Below are 22,048 nucleotides of genomic sequence, written 5' to 3'. Positions count from 1 at the left end.
ACCATCGTAATCACCAAGACGAAAGTGGACATCAATCTCATAACCCCAGTTTTCTTCTACGGACAATTTTGAAGACCACTTTCTACAGAGACAGAGACACCACCAACAACTGGTTTAATTAAACCAGGAAATGCATCTGTTAGTCCTGAAAGTCAAATAGGAAACACATCTCCCATATATTCATACCAATCAAGCAAACTGCACTTGTACAGTGCTGAAAGACCAGCCAATAGCACAATGCCTCAGGCCAATGGAGAAGAAGTGGAACCCCGCAATGATACTAGCTGGATAGCTGCTGTGTTTATTGGCATAATTTTGATTGGTATGACGATAGCTATTGTTATAATTCTCTTATGTAAGTGTGCCAAAAAGCCACCTCCAACTAATCCAAACTGGGCTGGCCGCTCCCCATTTGCCGATGGACAAACACCGGATGTCTTTGTGGAATCGGACCAGGCCACAAAACGTGCATCAGTTTTTTCTATCTTGCCTTGGAAATTTAACAAAACCACACACTTACCGAATGATTGTCATGCATCTGAACAGAGCTGTGATGCACCCAGCTGCAATACAGCTACCCTGTCTCCCCCTCCTGTACAGGATGGCTCCAGATCACCAGCACATAGCAATCCAGTTTCTCCTTCAAGTGATATAAATGTGCCCCCACCTCCTGTTTCAGAAGAACAGAGCCCTTGCAACCCTCCACCCGACACAATTCCTCCTCTACCAGAGTCACCACTGCCACTGCCATCAGACTGGATCCAGGAATTTCCTGAGATTGATTCCTCTGAGATCAGCAACGCCACAGGGAATAAACCGGAGGCAGAGAACGCATTTCCCCCACCTCCTGATTTGACACATCAGGATGAAAATGAACCACTACCGCCACCTTTGCCTGAACAACCTTTACAAATTGCCGAGTTTGCTGTTGAACACACTTCACACTTACCTTAAAAGTAACATTCTGAAGCCAACAAATACGAGAAGTTGGTGGGAGCAAGGACTGTGAAGCCACAGCTGCATTAAACTAGTATTTCACAAGTGGGAACCTAAAGTGATCTGGCTTGAAGCTAATCACTTCAATATGCGGTGCAGATAGCAGCAACTATGCAAAGCCTTTTTCCACGTGTTTAAAGCTACAAACCAGAAAAGATTATATGTAACTTTCAAAACGCAATAAGTAAAGCTTTTTAGGAAGGTACGGTTTACTAAGCTGTATAACTAAATCTAACAAATGCACTTTAGCAGCACACTTTTCTTATATTCTTGTTAACTTCCAATAAAAGGGCATTAATACAAAGTTGTCTTGGTGACTTGTATTCTTAAAATACAACTGAATTTACTGGATAAGGCCAGACTAAAAACCAAATCCCAGTGTTTAGACAGACCAGTAACTATATGCTATCCATGAGTGGCTAGGTCCATTTATAGTAAATGAGTTGTTATATTTACGTCACAAGCAAATTATGCATTTTACAGTCAATTGTCATAGCATCCCCTTCCAATTTTTCTTTATTGAGAAATGATCTAAAATCTGAAGAAGTCTCTCTCAATCTTGGACTTTCTGCAGCATTGATAACTTAGGTTTTCACATCCAGCTGAAAGAGAAACTACCGTTAAGAACCTTTCTTTCTGGCAGAAGTGTAAAATAGATCGACTTTGTTTTGAATAATTGTTTATAAAAAATGCCACAATACTTTATATTTGCAGCTTAGCAGACAAGAAAGTTAGCTGGCTGTAGGTCTCTCTAAAAAGTTAAGGCCAATGTTAATATCATCTCCTGGTGATATGAGCTTATTGCAGTGTCCATGCTAATCGAGACATCTTTATAAATATTAGTTCAAAAAAACCTGAATTAAACTCTATTTGAACTTGAGAGAGCAAGATATACTGTAAAGAGCTATTTCTCCAGCTATCTGTTTCTGAACAGTATAAAGGCTTGGCAAAGTGTGTGGGGGTGTTGTCAGCACAAGAATATAAAGTACATCGGGGTATAATTATGAGCGATATGCAATGTGGTAAAAGAGAGGAAGAAAAGAGCCCATGGAAGTCTCTTGGTATGGAACAATAAAAATGGAAGAATTAGACTTGAGATTGATTTTTAAGTAAGAGCCACAACCACAAAAGTCACTAACCACCAGTTCTCAAAGAAATATAGTCAAAATGCAGTACGATTACAGCCACTCAAATCACACAGTCTAAATCTGAATGAATTATAGTTTTGCCTGTAAGCATTAGGATTGGGTCTGGACTTGGCAGAGCAATTTAAAGGCAGGCTTTGAGCACAAGACAAACTTGTGAGTCAAAACACGCAGCCTTAATGAAAAAGATGCAATTTACCTTTAACAAAAGTAAAATTAATACAAATCAGGGATGCAATTCTCATGTACAGTATGCTTAGACAAAGAATTCAGTAATGTATTTGCAAAACTGCAATCTTTGGATGAAATAATGATTTTTGCAAAGATGAACTCACTGGACTTTTATAATGGATCATATTAATGAGCACTCTGCACTGCATAGTATGCAGCACACCGTCTGCGACAACAGAATTCACTTACACTTGTGAATGAGCATGTTGAAAATGTAACAGCTTTTACATCTACATTTTGTTTGCCACAAGGAAGGACATATACAAATGAGTATTTATGAATTGTGAAAATCTGGCTGAAGAAAAATCTTTACAAATGTTTAGATGTCCTAACATCACGTTACTCGCATCTAATCATGCTATCAACTACCGGAATTAAAGGGATAGCACCAAATACTACTCAGTGATTGGTTAGATACATTTGTCAGTCTCAGATAACCTGCAAAAAAAAAATCCCGAGCTGTAATATATTGCAGCTGGTAAGTTACACTGACTTTCAGATCTTAACTGTGGAAAGAACATACTGCGGTTTATTTTTAGTGTGTGTGCACATGTGCGTGCGCACATACACACACGCATGTGTCATATCAATGTGTATGTATATACCTACACATACCATCAGCAATCAAATTTTATTCAAGCTGAATTCTGCCCAAAAGTTCACTGAGCAAATTTCAGTAGTGGGAAGACTCAGATTTAAGTGAGGACAGGCACGGACCTGCCTTTGGACTCTGACTATTTTGATGAGATTGTGAGCCAGAGCAGAACTGCAGTCTGGCATAAAATAATTATTTTTAAATATTGGAAGCAACTGGAAATCATGCAACTTCTATCTAAAACCATGTTCCAACAAGCAAAAAGCTTCATTATCCTTGAGTATAATTTGGGGGAAGGAGAGGGAGGGGGAGAACGCAGCTCTTTTTAAACAAAAGTATGTCTAATTAGTGATCCAGGATGTAAATATTTCAAGGAAACAAAATGTTCATTACCTAGGGAGAAGATGTCAAAACCACCACTCCATAACCCTTCTGCAATGCAACTCCAGGATGGCTAGCTCTTCAGGCTCTCTGTGCCAGGGAGTATGTTTTTTGCATGTGGCGCACAGCATGTTGCTGTGAGACCATACAAAAATAGATAAGACTGAAAGCAATTTTTAAAAACTGCCACTGAAAAATACAAACCATTTTGTTCTGCATATGCTTTTTCTCCATGGCTGTATATCAAAGTTGAAAGGTTGAAAAAGTTTAATACCTGCAAAAAATATAAGAAAAGGTATTTGGAGGAAAAACATTGCAAATACAGCCATGGTGCATATTTTTGGTGAAAATGATATTGTAAAAAGATCTCAGGAAGGTTATCTGTAAAAATTCAAAGCTGATGAGATGCTCTGAAATTCTGATTTTAAGAGTGAACAATTTGAACTTCAAACGTCAAAATCAGGAATGCTATTTTGACAGGATTGTTGAAGAAGGCTAAAAACAGGATGCCAGTTTAAAGAGGCAATATTACAGGAGTGCAACCTGAAATGAAGGCAGTAAGAACACCGCACTTTCACGGCTGTTTTAAAACAGGAGCATTAAGTGGAATCATAAATTAAGGGAAAAATCACTTAAAAAAATTCTACTGGATACTATATCAGTGTAGTCAAATGGGCATGTTGAAGTTTTGATGCAGTGACACCTTTGGGAAAACGTGCATATAGAAAAGTTAACCAACTCAAATCAAATCCGGGACTATTTTGTTGAGTATGCATGCCTTGCAATAAATTTGAGTCAGCACCAACGACAGCTCTGCAGTCCTACGATGTAGTGCTGATCAGGTGGTTGCAGAGACCCAGCTAGCAGCAATACGATGCAGCTGAAGAGGCAAGCACAATTCGCAGGCAGCAACTGTAGCTACTCTCTAGAACAAGACGACCTTTAAAGCTTACATCTTTCAGAGAAACGATGCACTGATCTTGCGGGAGGGTCCTTATTTCGGTAAGTGTTTGCTTTTTTGTATTTAAAAACCTACTACAAAGTTAAAATCAGAAACAGATGACCGAAAAATATTGGTCTTTGGAAGCTGCTCACATCAAAAATTTGCTGCAGTGACAGAGATTTCATTCTAACATTAATTCAATATTCAAATATACATGTTGCCTAGCTGTCTAGCTTTACAGAAAGGAACGAAGGCTACATCAAGGAAAAAATAAAATAACATGCATTTTGAAATACGGATGTGGACTCCTGGTTTAAGAGTAAAATTATTTAACTAGTCTAGAGGTACTTTAACAGATCTTATTCAAGCAAATACAGTGTGCATGGGGGGAGGAGGTGGAATGGCAACATTACTGCAGATATTTTTAAGGCAGATCCATTTGACAGCCATTTTTTCATTCCTGTTTAAATAAGCACATTATTCCAAAGATAATATAGGCTTGAAATCGCTAGAACCCAAAAGCAGACATTGTATAACATTTGGAAGAGACTTGCGTTTTCGGAAGAAAGCCCTCATTTGAGCTCGAGGGGGAATGGAGATGAAAAAACAAGTCTCATTCTGGCAGACAACATGACAGTAAATGAAGGGATGCTTTGTAAAGTCCCTCTTTAACAATTATAAAAAGGACTGTTATCACAAAGAGGTTCATTGATATTTTTACCTAACTTGTCCTGCAGTCAGAGCAAAGACAACCCTTGCAAATACATGAAGTATCTTATGTAGACTTAAAGGGTGTCATTTTGGTATATTTATTTGCAGGCAACAATGGAATACCAGATATTGAAAACGTCGTCCTGTCTGCTGGTTCTTCTGCTTTTCATACCCACTGTTCTGGGCATCTGTCCTTCTAACTGTACATGCTCAGGAAACAACAGAAATGTAGACTGTTCAGGCAGAAACTTCACTACATTGCCACATGGACTTCAAGACAACATTACATACTTAAATCTGTCCTTTAACCAGTTTGTGGATCTTGATCATCAGCTGACCCGGTTCACCAATTTGAGGACCCTCGATATTTCAAATAATTGGCTGAAGAACATTCCTGCTCATCTGCCCAAGTCGCTATGGGAAATATATGCTACAAATAATTTTATAAAAGTTCTTCAGAAACTGGATACCGCTTACCAGTGGAACCTTAAAGTGCTCGATGTTTCCAGGAATATGGTGGAAAGAGCTGTTCTTATCAACAACACACTGAGCAGCCTCAAGTGTCTCAACCTCAGCAGTAACAAGCTTTGGACAGTGCCAACCAACATGCCCTACAACATAGAAATGGTGGATCTATCAAACAACTTCTTGACCCAAATACTCCCGGGAACGCTGGTGAGGCTGCTACACCTTACAAAACTTTACTTGCACAACAACAAGTTCACGTATATTCCTGACAAGGCTTTCGACCGGCTCTCGCGACTGCAAGTTGTAACGCTTTATAACAACCCGTGGTCCTGCAACGATCAGCAAAATATCCCTTATTTGCTGATGTGGGTGAAGGAAACACCTGCTGCCGTGATAGGGCCTCCATGCCCTAACCAAACGGTGACCTGGAAGAACGCAACTCCACTTCCAGCTGCACCCACGACTCCAGGTATGAACCTCATGGTTAAAGGAATGAAGGCAGCAGACACAACTGGCTCTTCACTGGCAACTGAACCAACCAAAGAGATAAAAATGCATAAACAATTTCGAGCTAAGGAAGTTACACTAAGTGCAACCTTAAGCCAAACTGTATTATTTACCAGCACAGATAGGCCCTTACTTCTTTATCCAGAAGAAGTAACTGCTGGGAAAGTTAGTTCTCACGAAGCGGCGGCCACGCATACAATCTACATTCAAGATTCGACGGATGTCAACTCGAGCTTGGCTAGCTCAACAGGATCATCCACTACTCCCATGACCCTGAGTATTACCAGCGGGATGCCAACAAACTACTCTAAAATGCCTCAACAAAGCACAACCACTACCTTAAAGAAAGAAGAAACCACAACAAATATTTTTAATACTCGTGTGCCCTCGGCAGCAAGCGTTTGTCAAATGTATTCATTCTATATTGTAATGCTTAATGCAGTGGCAGTGCTGATTGGCTAATGGCTTGCAGTCTTGTGAAAAATTTATTCCTAAAATAAATAGTTGGAGCAAAACCACCTACCATCTAACAGTGACTCAAATACAGGAAATTCAATTTTGAAATCCTTATTCTGATCCAAAAAATAACCACTCAAAACTAAAAATGCACAATTTATGTCTTGATACTAAGCTGCTACTTATTTTAATACGTCTTATACCAAGTAAAACTAACCTATGAAATGATTTTGTTTTTATGAAATGTGCTTATTTTATATTTCAATGTTTAATTTTCCTTGCACAAGAATAAAACATCAGAATTTTATGTACTGATTTTAGGTATGGTTTTTGTCATTAAACATCTGGGGAAAAAAATAGAAGGCCTGTATCATATCTGCACTGTCTTGCTTGATTTGCCAATCAAGAATTCTTGTAAAATAGCAGTAATGGTCCTCTGTAAGTTAAAATGACATGCAAAAGGAAGGGAAAATAAAGAAAATAAAACTAACTGCTTCATTAATCAATAGTTATTTCTGGGAATATGACTGGCATGTATATCAATGTTTGTTTCATATGTATTAGGAAATTTGAATAAGAGTGGATATTTTTAAATTCAGGAATTAAAAACTGGACAAAACATCTCCTGGACTGGGGAAGATGAATGAGGTGGTTCATTTTTTAGTAGGAAAAATAAGCATCAAGACACTTATTAAGCTTCTGGCTTTACAACTGAATCTGGAACCTGAGACAAGTCATTGCTGATTTCCTATACTTAAAAGAGGGATAACACACAGAGTGGTTTGAGGGTATTGGATAACAAGCAGCATGCGGATAATTGCATGATTTACCATTTTCCTAAACATCCGTCCATCAAAGAGTAGAGACATTTACTGCAGCACAGCTGATGTAAAATGGGTGGCAAGGGTATTTGATCTGTAGTTAAGATAAAAAAGTTTTGAAAGAGTGTGCAATGCAGAAAATGACAACTAGAAAGGAGGTTTTTCCTGAAAGAAGGAAAAGCACTATTGTGCTCTCCACTTGCTATATCATTTATTACAAACTTTTGCTGACACGGTTTCCATGCGTTTCAGGATACTGCTTAATCCCCAGTTTGCCACAGCATAAGACTCCTGCAAAAACCAGGGGATCTCAACTACAAAGTTTAGTGTCCAAATGGCGAGCCCGCTCCTGGCTGCGAGATGAAGGATGTAGGACACACACAACCATTCTTCTAGCTACTTGGGAAAGGCAGTAGGAAATAGGAGTACCTGCGGGGACTGTGGGAATAGAGTGAGAATATGGGACTCAGGCCCCCAGGTCTAGCAAGCATCTGGAAGGGCTTTCAAAATTGCTGCAGAGATATATTCTAATAATTTCTTGGCTTGAGGATCCACTAGGTGTCAAGACTCCACACATGCCCTTGTCAGAGGATCTAGGGAAATCCCTTATGGTTCAGGCATACCATGGAGGTGGAGTGTGTATGCTGAAAACTGCCACTTTCTCAGAAGACGCTAGCAAAAGCGGGGGTTTCAGCTGTAAGTGCACCTAGTCTAAAATAGAGGCTAACATGACATAATAGCGGCAAATTGTTCATAAATAATGATCTCTGCCTTGCAGCTGTCTCAAGAGCCAAGCTCCGCAACTAAAGTTATTACTCTTGAAACCGCAGGAACTCCCAAATCCTCTCCTAAGTGCAAACAATGATGCCGTTATTGAAAAGAAATGGTTCAAAGCTTGTTTTAAACAGCAAAACATAAATTGAATAACAAATTTGTACATGGTTGTTTTACTGGCACCCAAGTATTTTTTTAAGGTTGTATTCAACCGAGTTGATAGCCATGCATCTTAGCCTAAGAACTTAGTACAGCTTAGCATAATTATTACATAACCTCCAACAACTTCCTCATAACTATATCCTAAATAAAAGATTAAAAGCACTCTCTGAACAGCACTGTCTTTCCTATACTGCATTCTAAACATAAAATTAATGTTAAAATGAAAGTTTCCATCATCAGAGGAAAATGGTGGCCGTGATCAAATAGCAGCCATGTATACTAATATTATCTTGTCACAGTTTCACTTTTCTCAGTACCTTGTTTTTGACCTCGTCACATTCATATTTTAACCTTTATACAGAGTGCTGTCCACAAAGGAACCAACTAAAGTATATACACTCTCTCACTACAAAGAAATTCAGCTCTCTTGGAGGTGAAGCCAGGCACACGGTTTTGGACAAGTAAAACGTTGCAAAAAAATACTAAAGATACATGGACATTTTAAGGAGGCAGAGCCTCACTATCCAAGCTGAAACAGAGGCAATCCGCAGCTCTTAACAAGAGCACCATGATCTTCTTCAATCCACAGTGAAATCTAGGTCCATGAAAGTATCTCATGATGAAAGCTTGCCTACAGTTGCGTGAAAAAAAGTTTAATCCAGATTGGTGCAAACATTCTGCAGGCTTAAATTTACCTCCAAAATCTACCCATCTGTCATCAGATTAATTCCACTAGCCAGTATAGGTATTTAAGGAACAGCAGTGCCCACAGGAAAATGCCCCCTATTATTTTAATTAGCACAACTAGCCAAGCCTCTTATATTGGCAGAGCCAGAAGCTGCTTCGCTCGCAAAGACATGATACAGAACAAAGTGATATACATGACTGTGGGTCTCTTGGACACAACTAAATGCTTTCTGTTATGCTGGACACCAAACATACTCTTGCTGGGTAATACATTTAGTGATGCCAAATTCTGCTGTGTTTGGCAGAGGCCAGCACAGAACCAACTCTGAAATGTTTTAAGTGTGCCATGTGTGCAATGACAACTAGTTCACATTCAATGAACATTGAATGCAGCCTAGGGAAAAAAATCCAACTGTCCAGCAGGTCCAGTACTAGACTTATTGCATAATTACTGTATTATTGCATACTGGGTAACCTGCTACCTGGACTCAGGGAGATTTATGTGCATTCAGTTAGCGTATTGCTCATGAGGCTGCAGGTGGAAACTGGCCTCTTTTTGCTTCCTAATCCATATGTAGGGGTCAAGAGGCTGCAACTAGTGAGGAGGAATAAGCGGCCACTGCCAAGAAGTAATCTGAAGCAGCCTTGAGGATACAGAGACACGGAGCCAAGGCAGAAACAGAAAGAGGACAAGATGGGACTCCACATTACAAACTGAGCTCCCCAGATAGCCCTCTGTCCTAATCTTATGTACACCAAGTAGAACTACAAGCCCCCCAGCTACCGGTCGCTTCCAGTGAAGGAAGCTGAAATGATACAAAAGCTGTTGCTGAGCAACAGTGCAATCAAACTAGATGGCGATTACCACATTCGTCTACCCACTCACTGCTCGAATATCAATCTATTTGCATGCAACACAAAAATAAGAAAAACTAAATTTCCATTTGACGATTCAGGATGCGGACCCACAAGAACCCAATTTCTGTTTTATTTTAGAATGATAAAGTCGTTGAGCCGAAGACATCTTTTAAAAATACTGCTCTTCAGGGAAAGCGGCATGAAGTACTTCGATAAACACACAACACCATGATCTTGATTTCAAGTAGATTAATGGCTCATCTCAAAAGTTTCTGGCCCTCAGGGTGGCAGATTTAACCTCTCAAAGGCAAGAGCATAAGTGATGCAGTGATAGCTGCCACCGCTGGCAAACTGCCTGAAGCAATAACTCTCATGTCCCCTATTAATCTTTTTGGTGCATCAACTTTAAGGGCCAATGAAGACAGTTTAAGATCAATCTTAATTGATTTATCATGGATTGTTTTAGTAAATAGAGTGGGAATGGGGAAGAGAGTAACTAACTCTGGACCGGGAATCAGGAATTTCCCAAGAAATAAAATGAGAGAAGAAAAACAGACAAAAGGCAGAGAAAGAGATAAGGGCAGAAATAGTACTGGTCTAGAGAGGGACGATGACTACAACAAAAGGGCACATTTAGTTAGTAGAGAAACACAGTTCTTTCCTGGCTCATGGTGCAAATCTGACAATGCTGGGGGTGCAATACAGGGAGCATGTAATCCTAACCCAGTCTATAATGAAACAAAGTGTAGCCACCGCTTCCAAACCAGCTGGACAAATATCTATGGAGAGAAGCTGGGCTGGAAGAAATGTCTTCTCTAATTGGAGACCATGTAGGAACTCAGCACTAGAAGGGAGAAGCAGAACTAGGACAGGAGATGAATCATGATCAAGGTTGACGGTTCTTCAGTTCAGCCATATAAAAAAAAAAAAAGGCAAGTTACTGCTATTTAGCACTCATAGTACTGACTTCTATGACCGCGAAATGCACTCAGTATATACTAATTCCTCCACCCAAACACTAAAGCAAACTTCAGGTCTCCTCTAGCCTCTATCTGCAGCACATTTATCTCAACTGACTAAAAAGCGCAGTTCGCAGAAATATTAAACAGAAGTTTAAAGGGAGGAAAAACAGGAAACCACTCACGGTTTGTCAAAAATGACCCTATATTGCTTTCAGAACCCCTATGGTTCATCATGTCTTATGTAAATACATATTTGCATACCTCTAAAGCATTTGCACTTCTATAGCCTCATTCTTTCTCAATGTCAACGGTCACATTAAGGGCACATACACAGACCCTTGCTCTTTTATCTGCACGGTTTATTGATTCCAGTGGATCTTCTTAAACGCAATATATAAGAACATAGTGTTTACTGAGGGCCCAGGCTGGACCCTAGCAAGTCTGAACTCAAAGGTTTATCTGAGTTGTACAAATATAACAACTGGAGAAAAGTGTCTACTTCCCGTTATGTCTTGCACAATCAAACCATACAGAAGGACTCAACTCTCGATTGACAGACCCGCCTACACAAGCGAGGCATACTTCTCCTCGCTATATCTATACATTGTGATAGTGACTGAGAAGGAGATTTTTCCCAAATGTTTTTTTTCCTGATTCAGAGAGGAATAAAACAAGCTTCTCAATATCCTGCGAGCCATATTAACAAATGACCTCCAAACCCACTATATAACCATTCACTCACTTGTATACAATATAATGCAAGCACACTTTGCAAAGAAACAAAGAAACGCATATTAATGCTATGCTTGCCTCCTAAAATCCCTTTTTTATATCAATCTCTTCATAGGGTAATAGATTATTATAGTCTAAAAGTTGAGACCCATTTTCAAATGCTGCTGATTTGCTCAAGGTAAAAATGCAATAATAATTTTGAAAATTTAGGGGTGAAAATGTTTTCAGAGATTTATTGTATTTAACTCAATGCAATTGTACTGTAAAGCAATTTTATTGAAATCAATGTTGTGTGTTATTTGCTTATATTAAAAAATCTGGTGCTGTCCATTAGGTGCAACATTCCACTGCTTATTGGGGGGGAAACAAGGAAAATACCCTTGACACTACCACGTAAGAACTTCAAGCGTTTCAAATTTTGGTAAGAGATAAACTGTGTCTTTGTACAAAGCTGACCTTACTGAGTTAGTTTTGTTTCAAGGAACCCCAAGCATAAAGCGTGCACCAGAAGCATCATTTTCCAGGGTAGGTATAATTCTATAATGAAAGAAAATTAAATTTTCATGCAAGGGCACTGCCTGAAGCATACCAGCATTTAACATGTCTGCTCATAGAGCACAATGGAAAAAACCTAGCTGTCTAGTCAAACCTTTCCACATATGAAAGGTCTGTTTTATTCAGCTGTATTCAATATTACAAAACTTAGCACATTCATACCACTGCTTAAATATGTAAGACAGAGTAACTGAGATGATCTACAATAGAAGGTAAATGGAAAAAGACAATTCAAAAGTGCTCAGTTCTTATATTCAGAGAACCATCCAGTTCAAAGACAAATGCATTTTTGTTCAACATGCAATGGTTAAAAAAATCCTGCAAATGTTTTAAGTGTTTTTCTTTTTTGTATATCGCTACATCATAACTACCAAGAATCTTTTGATAACGTAGTTTCTTTTTCCATCTAATTAAACAGCCCCAAACCTTTGGTCTCTGTAATTGTGTGATTTAAACCTGTGCAAGCATTTTCAATTCCATTCTCTAGAAGGTGTTTTACCCTTCTCTTTGCTCGTTCCAGTATCAAATTTAGTGCCAGTTGCACTTGGGTTATTAAAAGCCTCCCTAACTCTTACCAGGCTCATCACTTACAAATCTTATTTCCACTCTTGTCAAGAGAGAACAATTTGTACTTGCTCCCACTTGATCATTTATAGCTTTTTGGGAAGCTATCAACAGCTTTTTTTCCCCTGTCATTACTGTTCAGCAGGAAGTGAAAAAAGATGATCCAAATTAAACAAGCTCAGAATGTTCAACCACAAAAATACCAAGCTTTAGCTGTCCTGATTCTCGCAAAACTTCCAAGACCATCATAGTCAGCTAATTTCCACGGCCCAAATATAAATGAACGAATAAATAAATAAAGGATCTGTCAAAGTCAGGAAAATTTAAATCAATAATACCAATGGCAGCTCTCAAACAAAGCTAGTTTCAAGCAATGTGTTGTTAACTCTCAAACTGCAGTCTCCAATCGAGACAACTTGTCACAGCTTACAAAAAAACCCCACCCCAAACCTTCAAAATGATAAATCAAGGGCTCAAAGTGAGCTTTCTTAAGTGAATCTGTAGACAAAAAGACAAGTATGCAGTCACTACATAAATGAGGTCTATCTGCTGATTATAGAAAAGAAGGTGGAGTGGCCCACGCCTTCAAAGAGACGCCGGAAATGAGGGCTAAGTCTTGGAGGAAAACAAACCCATCAAAAGCACTAAGTTTCAGCTAAAACAACAAAAATCTGCTTCAGCTCTACTGCCATTCCATCCAAGTAACCCACAGCTGGTTAAAAATGCACAAAGATCTCACTTCCTTCCCTTTTACAGGGAGTAGTACATTTTATTTTTATTGATATTACCATGGAAAGCTTTGGTTAGAAGAATGACTTGTGCATTTTCTATTGAAGATGCTGAAGTTCGCGGTCATAATGAACTGTATTGGCTACTAGCACAATTCATGAGCTAAAAGCCAATACAGCATGGTCTTTTACATACAAATCTTAGTTTTGAGGTTGACGGCTCCCCTTTTTCAGTGGAACGCAGCAGTCTTGGGAGGTCATGCACATAGGTAGGTGAAGTAGTTTCTTTTATTACTGAATGGTCAATTGATCTGGTCTTTGTTTCTTTATGGCTGTGGCTCCCATCTCAAATGAGATCAGCTACTCTGACCACTCTCCAATTCTGGAACTCAAGCTCTCCTGATCCAGTTGTTCAAAAAGGTTTATTTGCCTTCAAGACAGAGTGCCAGGTTCACCTTAGCTAGCTGTCTCATACTTTACCAGCTATTAACAACAGGGTCCATAAATGTCCATAACACTGTGGGGCTCAGGAAAGATACTTGGGCATAAAGAAAGGAGGAAGATTGGAAGCAGCTGTCTCAGCAAGTGCAAATCCAGCAAGGAAAAGGTGGAGAGAAATATTTGGGGTAATCTGTGATAAAAAGATGCCATTCAGTCTAAAAGCCAACCTGTACAAAATAATGATGAGACAAAGGAAGATCCCCTGGACACTTAGAAGAAAAGGAAGACAAGATACTAGAAAACAGATATGATGCGGAGATTGATTTTGGAAGCCAGCCTAGAAGACGAGGCAGGAAGATGACAACCATCAGGATACATTTCACAGTCTGGGAAATCACTGAAAAGATCAGAAAAGCTGGATTAAAATGATTTAATCAGAGAATAAGGCGAGACAGAGAGACCAGTGTGCAAATGATATACAACAGTGGCTGGCTGAGGGTCAGAGCTGGGCCACACAGCACCTTCTGGTTGGATACTCAAAACCCTCATATCCTTCCTGATGTTATCTTTTCATATTTCTTTTGGTCATCTTCTTGGCCTACTGCCAAATACGCTCATTTTGTAGACTGGGGTGGGCAACTTCTGGTCCAAAGAGCCATTTGATCCAGCCTGTGGATACAGGGCTTCAATGGCATTCAGCAGCAGATGCTCTCCCTCTGCTGTCGTGACGAAAATCAGTGGCAGCTGTGTCCTAGCACCCAAAGATAATTGCTTACACCATGGGTGCTCAACACGAGGCCCAAAGGCCAGATGCAGCCTCTGGAGCAGTGTCATCTGACTCATGCAGCTGCCCAGGCATCCAAAAACTTGATGACAGAGGAGTGGCTGTGTGGCCCTGTGCACCAGATCAAGCATGCAAGGCAGTGTGGGGCCCAATCCCAGTGTAAGGGGCCAGGCAGAGGTAGCACAGGACTTGTCCCAGCCTATTGAGCAGGGCAGGGGTAGCACGGGGTGCCAGGGCCAAGTCGCAGCACACAAGGTTGGGCACGGGCAACACAATATACAGGGCCTGATCCCAGTATGTTGGGCTGACACTGGGACCAATCTGGACATACAGGGGCCAGCCAAGCCAGCACAGACCCTAATCTGGCTTGCAGATGAGCCCGTCATCATTCATCTGGCCAGCAGGGCAAAAGGCTGAGCACCACTGACTTGCACGGCTTTGCAATAAATGCTAGGAAAGATGCACATGATTAGCTGTGTAAGGGAAAAACAATCATGGATTGCTCCTTCCTAGACAGCTACAGAGGCCATGTAATGGGATCTTGGGAAGTGAATGAGCAATCATTCTGGTGAAGAGTACGCTATTAAAAGAAATCATGGAGGTTTGTTATAGTATCTTACACCACATTTCTGAAAAACTTAGCTCAAGGTACAATGCATTCATAATGGTTAATACTGATTAAAACTTTACATGATATAGCAAAAAATTCTGTGAGCGGAGAGCATTACCAAAGGCAATGGCTGTATCATGAGTCTGATGTTGATACTGTTTGACATGAACACTGCACACACTTAACGCGTGTAATAAGGCAGACAATAAGCTATACAAAACATTGCATCTCAGTAATCCGATAAAATTGCTGAGATTAAATCCTTGTTACTGTGCTACACATCTATTGTAGAGGTGTCTGTCCACAGCACAATCTAAAGAGAAGCCCACCTACCACCACCATGCACTCTCGATAAGAAAGCACAGGATGTTTTGGCAAAAACCCATTATTCAAGAATCTGACACTGGATCAGTCAACGCTATTTAAAAAATAAGAATCTTCTGCCCAGGAATCTTCCACTAGATCAAAATCAGCCCATGAAAGCTGTAATGAGAAATTACCATGTGATGACTATTTAGTGGGCTAGTCATAAATCCATCGGCAGTGTAAGCTTACCTCTCAGTGGTCAAAGCTGACAAAAACTACTTGTTCACCTCAGCAGAGCTGGCAAAGGTGTAATGGGACATGTGCAAAGAAATCTGCTGGGAGTGCCATGGTAGTTCTGTGGGAAAAAATTAAGTTTCCATGCTCTGCTGACCCTTCTTCCACAATCGCTATATTTTACAAAGTTTCACTTCCCAGAACGATGATTCTCAATCAGGAGCCTGCGGCACCCTGGGGCACTTTGAGAGCCTTTCAAGGGTGCTGTGGGGTGCCAAGCAGTGTTAGCACTGTCAGGTGTGCAAACCTGATTTATAAGATAAACCCAGAGATTTCACCTAGGAAAGCAGAGTGTTAAAAACACTGTGATCTGCTATAGTCTTTATCAGTTCTTTGCAACAGGAGGCTTGCGCTATTATTTTTCTGTACTCAAAAAATGAGCAAAAGCTAAGAGCTTTTGACGTGTCTTAAATCTATAAGGGTTGAAAACCACTGTCCAAGAGAAACCTTAATCTGTTTCTTCAGAGACGTAGCCACCGCTATACAGAGGGAGCAAAAGCCCAGATGTCAAAACCTTCATTTTTAGCACTGGGGTAGATACAGCTACATCTGATTCTGCTAAACATCAGTTTGGGAGAGTATTGCAATAGCTGAGTTATTATGAGGACAAGATAAGGAATTTCAGATATAAGCATGTCATTCCTTAAACCAGATAATGGATTTATATAATTCTGCATTTTTCTTTTTTAGGCGTAGAGTTGCCTGATGCAAGTTCTCCACTACCAGTAAGCTTCGCCCCACCCCCCCACAAAAAAAGAAAAAAAAAAAAAAAAAGAGTACTGTGCAGTAGTTCCTACTTTGACTTCATGCCTTCACCTTTTCAACTTTTATGCAGAAATATGCCACTAAAGTTTATACCCCCCTTGTGGACACATCATACAACCACATTTACATACCTTCAGCACAGCACAAATCTATTAAAAACATGCAGCTATAGATACCAATGTCCTTAGGTACAAACTAGACAGCCTCCAGGAGCACTTGGGATCTCATGGCCCACAGCAAACTTGTCCAGACTTGACAGCATTTAGTTTCGGATTTCAATAGTCACAGTTCAAGGTGACATGGCTGCAGGACACTGTCATATCCATCAAAGGTATGCTGCAAATATTAAGCAATCACTATGAATCGTAACTACTTAGCATTTCTGTACAACTTCCATTCAAAGACTATAAAGCACTATAAGGTGAGCATTATTCCTATTTTATGCATCGCTCTTCCCATCTGATAAGAAACTGAATGAGTTGCTGGTCAGCTGCACCATCAGGAATGGAAGCTGGGACTTCTGATGGTTAGTATAATAAGCCACTAGGCAATGCTTATTTCACGTTAACTAAATAGTTAAAAACCTGTGGCTCACGCAACTAAGCCAATAAGGAACATGCACTTCAAGTGCCATTAAAGTTCACTCTCCCAAAGAAAACAAATCAGGAAGCTGGATGTAAAAGATACAATGTTGCACTGGTACATTCAACAACATCTGCAAGGCCTCAGACCCAGAGATGCCTCACGTTCCAGGGGGGCGGGGGGTCTGTATTGGCACAGCTGACCCTCAGAGCAAATAGCTATTAGCATCCAATGAGACCAAGCCTCCAAGCCAAACATGGTAGAGTTGCAACAAAAGACAACCACGGAGTTAACAAACACACTAAACTCCTGCCCTAGTACATCACAAAGCAAACAATTAGTAAGCTCACAACCTCTTAATTGCATCTAGCTCTGGCATCAACAAATAGAGTTTGTTTTACCCAAACCAAATGAAATATCACTTCCTGCTCAAAGAAACGAAAGGAGGAAACAGTTTTTCTTTGAAGTAAAAGATTTTGCAAACAGATTAAATTTTTACTGGCAGCTCAACAACTTCATTTTTCAGTTTCTTCAAATATCACTAAGCCAGGCATGGGCAAAATGTGGCCTGTGGACCAGATGTGGCCCACCAGGCCATTTTATGTGGCCCACAGGGGCCCTACAAAATTTAGAATAATATTTATCTGCCTGTCATGCAGCCCTCGATGGCTTGCCAAAACTCAGTAAGTGACCCTCCACCCAAAATAATCGCCTCCCCCTGCATTAAGTCCATGTTACAGGATGACCAATGCACCTCCTATTCCAATACAGGCAGTCCTCGGACTTACGACACGCTTGGTTCCTGAAAACCAAGTCTTAAGCTGAAACGTTGCAACTCAGAACCAATTTTCTCATAAGAAACAATGTTATAAGTGGGGATTGGTTCCTGAAACAAGGCCTGAAACCCTATTTTCACCAAAAATAACCCAGAATTTTGCATTCGATCAATTATAGATGAGTAATATAGCTATGTTAATATATTTATATTGTAAATGGCAATCATATTGATTTGGAAGGACTTCTTTGAAGTGACTTTGCTGGACTTTCTGAAGGGTTCGTGGCTGGAGTCTTCTCAGGAGTCTTGGCTGCAGGTTTTTACGGAGTCTGGTCTGCTTTCTTAAAGAAAGTGTCCAAGCAGTTTGGACAGATGTTCTCCAGGGAGATGAGCGATGCAGCAAACTTGTTCACGGGCATGGCATTGCATCAGATCAAGCGTTCTAAGTCGAAGCTGGCGTTGTAAAGTTGAAAAGGTGTCAATTTATAAATGTTGTAAGTGCGAAACGTTCCAACTCAAAACGTTGTAGCGTCGAGGACTGCCTGTACTTCAATCAGAAGGATTCTCAATTTCACTTCCAAAATAGTAGATATGCCATTTCTTCCCTCTGCACACATACACTCTGTTAATCTAGAAGCATTCGCAGAAGACACCTTATAGTACCTGGATCATCCATGAGCAGCGGAGAAGTGTTAATACTACTAAGGCTTAGGTTCTCCTGTCTTCCTCCTATTGCACAGGATTTATTGTCTTAAGGAAATGGCTGTGACTGAACGTGACTATTATTGTCTGTCCCTTTGACACCATATTTCTAAAAATGCATGCAAAATAGTGCATCAGAACCTCTTTTTTTACTTGATTTGCCACCATTCTTGTAAAATGTTGACGACTGCCACTGCAGTTCCTTGTTCAGCCATCTGCTAGTAAAAGGGTTAAGAAAACTGTAAATGCTGATTTAAGTAAAACCAACTGGATGCATAAGTGTACAACTGGTTCTTCTACTGAAAGAAATTCACACGTCCATGTGACAAATCTTTGAATGTTTACTAATACGCTTCAACAGCGATACACTAGATACTTCCAAGAAACCCATTCATGTGTTTTTGAGCCTGAATCATTTGCCACCCAGCCTTTTCCCAATATCATAAACATTGTTTCATGGAATGAATAAACTGTAGACATTTCTACTTTTATGTTTTTAGAAAGAAAGCACCAGTGAATGTCAGGAGTACAGGCAATGTGCAGTACATACACATCAATTCTGTCCAGGAATTAGAGAACTTCTCTCTTCAGATGCAGTCCTGCATTACTAATGAACTTTGTTTGCTATGTGTCAAACCTTTACTGAATACATACTGCATACCCTAGTACCAGATTGGACTTTGCATTGTAGTTACCCAACCCAGTAACATCTTTGCGTAAAACAAGTTATCTGCTCATATCACTTACACGCCCAAATTCCTGCATGAAACAGATAAGCAAATAATCCATCACAAATCTCTCTCTGACATAAAATAACACAGTCAATGTCAGGGGAAGGAGAGAAGAAAGGAAGAGAAAGATATGGCAAACAAACTAATGAACGTTATTGCTGTTTACAAACAAGTAGATTTAATGAGAAGTCTAATGGGGGCACTGGACAAGAGCCTGGTTTTGTATATGGAAGTGGCTAGAGACAGTGGCTCTCAGCTCCAGGGGGAGTAAGGAAAAGTGGTTAGCTGTGTTAGTCTCAAGTCAGGCAGAAGTCAGGACAGGATGACACCTTAGAGATTCACTTGTTCAGAGAGGCTTAAGCTTTCACAGACTACAGCCTACTTCATCAGGTACTATGAATCAACTTGCAGCAAGCAGAGGTACTAAACAGAAAGGAATAAAGGAGAGTAAGGAGAAGACGAGAAATGGGGAAGCTATGAGACTGTGGCCAGACCCTTGACATGCCCTGGACACTCATCTTCTATTAAATAGTTCTGCAGGTATGGAGAGCCAGTCTGAAGTCTGACACAGTTAATAACACTGCCTGAAACACCAAAGGTTAAGGAATCTGACAGTCCAACTATGAATTAAGGACGTTCAGTTCTATTGTGAGATGCTCCTATGCACTTTCAATAATCCCAACAGTTTATCTTCCACACCCAAAGATGTAAAATATAGGCAATTAACTGCACTCCAAAAATGAGTCTTTTTATCCATTGCACTGACTTTCTATCTTTAGAGCAACCATGAAATATTCCTGACTGAAGCCAGATCTTTGGTGCACTATAAAATTGGCTTATTTTATCAAAGAGCAAAAAATGAGTTTGGTGCAGATCTGGCAGCTAAAGCCTTCGGACAGGAGAAGCAATATGATGCTTTCAGACAGTTTTTAATGGATATCCATCCAAGTAAGGATTAAAAATCCCGGTCTACTGTTGCTATGAACTGATACCTGCAGTTCTAACTAAAAATCCCCTTATGTCATTTGAACAAATACCACCAACCTGCATCTAACTGCTGCCACATTTACTAATACAAACTCTGCAATACCAGCATCTACTCTAAATTAGAAGCCAGTCTGCTCAGCTCCCCCTGACATCTATTTGTGCAAGCCTGTCAAACCCTAGGGTGTGCATACTATCCGGGAAAAGGAAGAAGAGAAAAAAAGAGGCTTTCGATTTAGACTGGTGCTCTCTCATTGTAAGTGTAGCCATGGAAAGCAGCAGTGCACTCAAACAAACTTATTCAAATATAAGTCTTTTCCTTATAGCTAGTTACCCAAAAAAAACCAAGTGGATTAGAAGCCCAGTACTGTGTCCACCTAGAATTATCTGAACCATGGAAAATGGATCACTACCTCAAAAGAGGATTTTCCAACTTGGCAGTGTTGCTGGAAACGTTTCTTCTATTCTGGTTTATTCTAAAAGGTAAAAGATTGTTCTTCTGAAGTACAAGCTTCAGGGACAAATCATTTTTTACTGAGGGATTGCTGAGCCTTACTTTGGGGATGGGGAGAGGAAAACCACATGAAGAAGTGAAATAACTCCTGCTCATCCTTCAGTTTGATAGTGGAAGGCTGACATGGACTTCTTGGGACACCCCAACTCCAACATAATCCTCCAATTCCAACTGGCTACCCGCCTCATATACAAACAAAACACTTGCAATGCCTTCAAATAATCACTAAAATGAAACAGAATTAACAAACACTTGAATCGTACCCTAGAGGTCCAAGTATCTGGTTGCTTTGGAAACACTGCATTGACATGTTGGGAAGAATTAAAGGCATAACAGCAGCAGAATCTATCCAAATGTTGGTTGATGAAGACACCATTCAAAAAATGGTAGCCAGGAAAAACTGAGAACATGCAAACAGATCAGTTTTATGCCTAACCTGCAGGGAATGGTCTCACTCAGGCTACTGCTGGTTTAAAAGACCACAACACAATAAATTACAAATTCCTTAACCTACTTGTCAACCTAACCTAGCGCTGTCCTGATGCAAAATACCTTGTCTTCACACAACTGGTTTAAATAAAATTATGGGGTTTTGTTACGTTAAACTGATAAAAAAAAACAAACCCTGGAGTAAACATTCAATTTGATTTATTTCTAGTTTTAAATCAATTTAGCTTCAATCTGAACCAAACCAACTTAATCTAAATTAACATGGAAGAGGGATACACTGAATTAACAGTGCTCATGCATGGTTCACGAACTGCACATCTAAATAGGTGCCAAGCAACTTTGTCTAGGGACTGCACCTATGGATTCTGCTGGAAGAAATTAGAATTTTTAAAGAACACAGTACCAACTGAAAATTTACTAGTTTCACAGGCTCCCTGCAATACTCACATTTCACGTCAATTTTATACCTTACTTACTGACACTGAAAATAAATGGTTTCCCCCTATTATCAGTGTAAGTAAAATGCTTAGTCACACTTAAGCCTCAATCAGACTATTCCTAGAGCAAAATTACAAGAGACAGGCATTCCACTGAGCCCATTCAATAAACACAACTGAACAATGTCTCATTAAAAAACTGGGGGACTGCGGCGTCGACACTCACACAGTCAGATGGGTCACCAACTGGCTGGAGGGCCGCACCCAGAGGGTGGTGGTGGATGGGTCATTTCTGACCTGGAGGGATGTGGGCAGTGGGGTCCTCCAGGGCTCAGTCCTCGGGCCCGCACTGTTCAACATCTTCATCAGTGACTTGGACGAGGGGGTAAAAAGCACC

General features: G+C 40.2%; 3 protein-coding genes across 5 annotated transcripts in view; 2 read left to right on the top strand and 1 right to left on the bottom strand.

Moving 5' to 3' along the window:
- NF1 (neurofibromin 1) overlaps positions 1-22,048 on the bottom strand; it is a 141,073-nt gene that overhangs the window by 49,730 nt on the left and 69,295 nt on the right. The window lies entirely within an intron of this gene.
- On the top strand, positions 7-3,566 carry EVI2B (ecotropic viral integration site 2B). Its single transcript, XM_019545603.1, has one exon. It carries the CDS (start codon positions 238-240, stop codon positions 952-954), a length of 717 nt encoding a protein of 238 aa, XP_019401148.1. The 5' UTR covers positions 7-237; the 3' UTR covers positions 955-3,566.
- Positions 3,665-6,923, top strand: OMG (oligodendrocyte myelin glycoprotein). The gene is made up of 2 exons (XM_019545600.1): positions 3,665-4,350; positions 5,111-6,923. Exon 2 carries the CDS (start codon positions 5,117-5,119, stop codon positions 6,437-6,439), a length of 1,323 nt encoding a protein of 440 aa, XP_019401145.1. The 5' UTR covers positions 3,665-4,350; positions 5,111-5,116; the 3' UTR covers positions 6,440-6,923.

The sequence above is a fragment of the Crocodylus porosus genome, unplaced genomic scaffold (genome assembly GCF_001723895.1).
Source record: "Crocodylus porosus isolate Cpor-Errol unplaced genomic scaffold, CroPor_comp1, whole genome shotgun sequence".
Classification (NCBI taxonomy): domain Eukaryota; kingdom Metazoa; phylum Chordata; order Crocodylia; family Crocodylidae; genus Crocodylus; species Crocodylus porosus.
This window is presented reverse-complemented; position numbering and strand designations above follow the sequence as displayed.

Coding starts and splice junctions, on each gene's coding strand:
- EVI2B (XM_019545603.1), top strand. CDS start 238: ATGCCTCAGGCCAATGGAGAAGAAGTGGAACCCCGCAATGATACTAGC.
- OMG (XM_019545600.1), top strand. CDS start 5,117: ATGGAATACCAGATATTGAAAACGTCGTCCTGTCTGCTGGTTCTTCTG.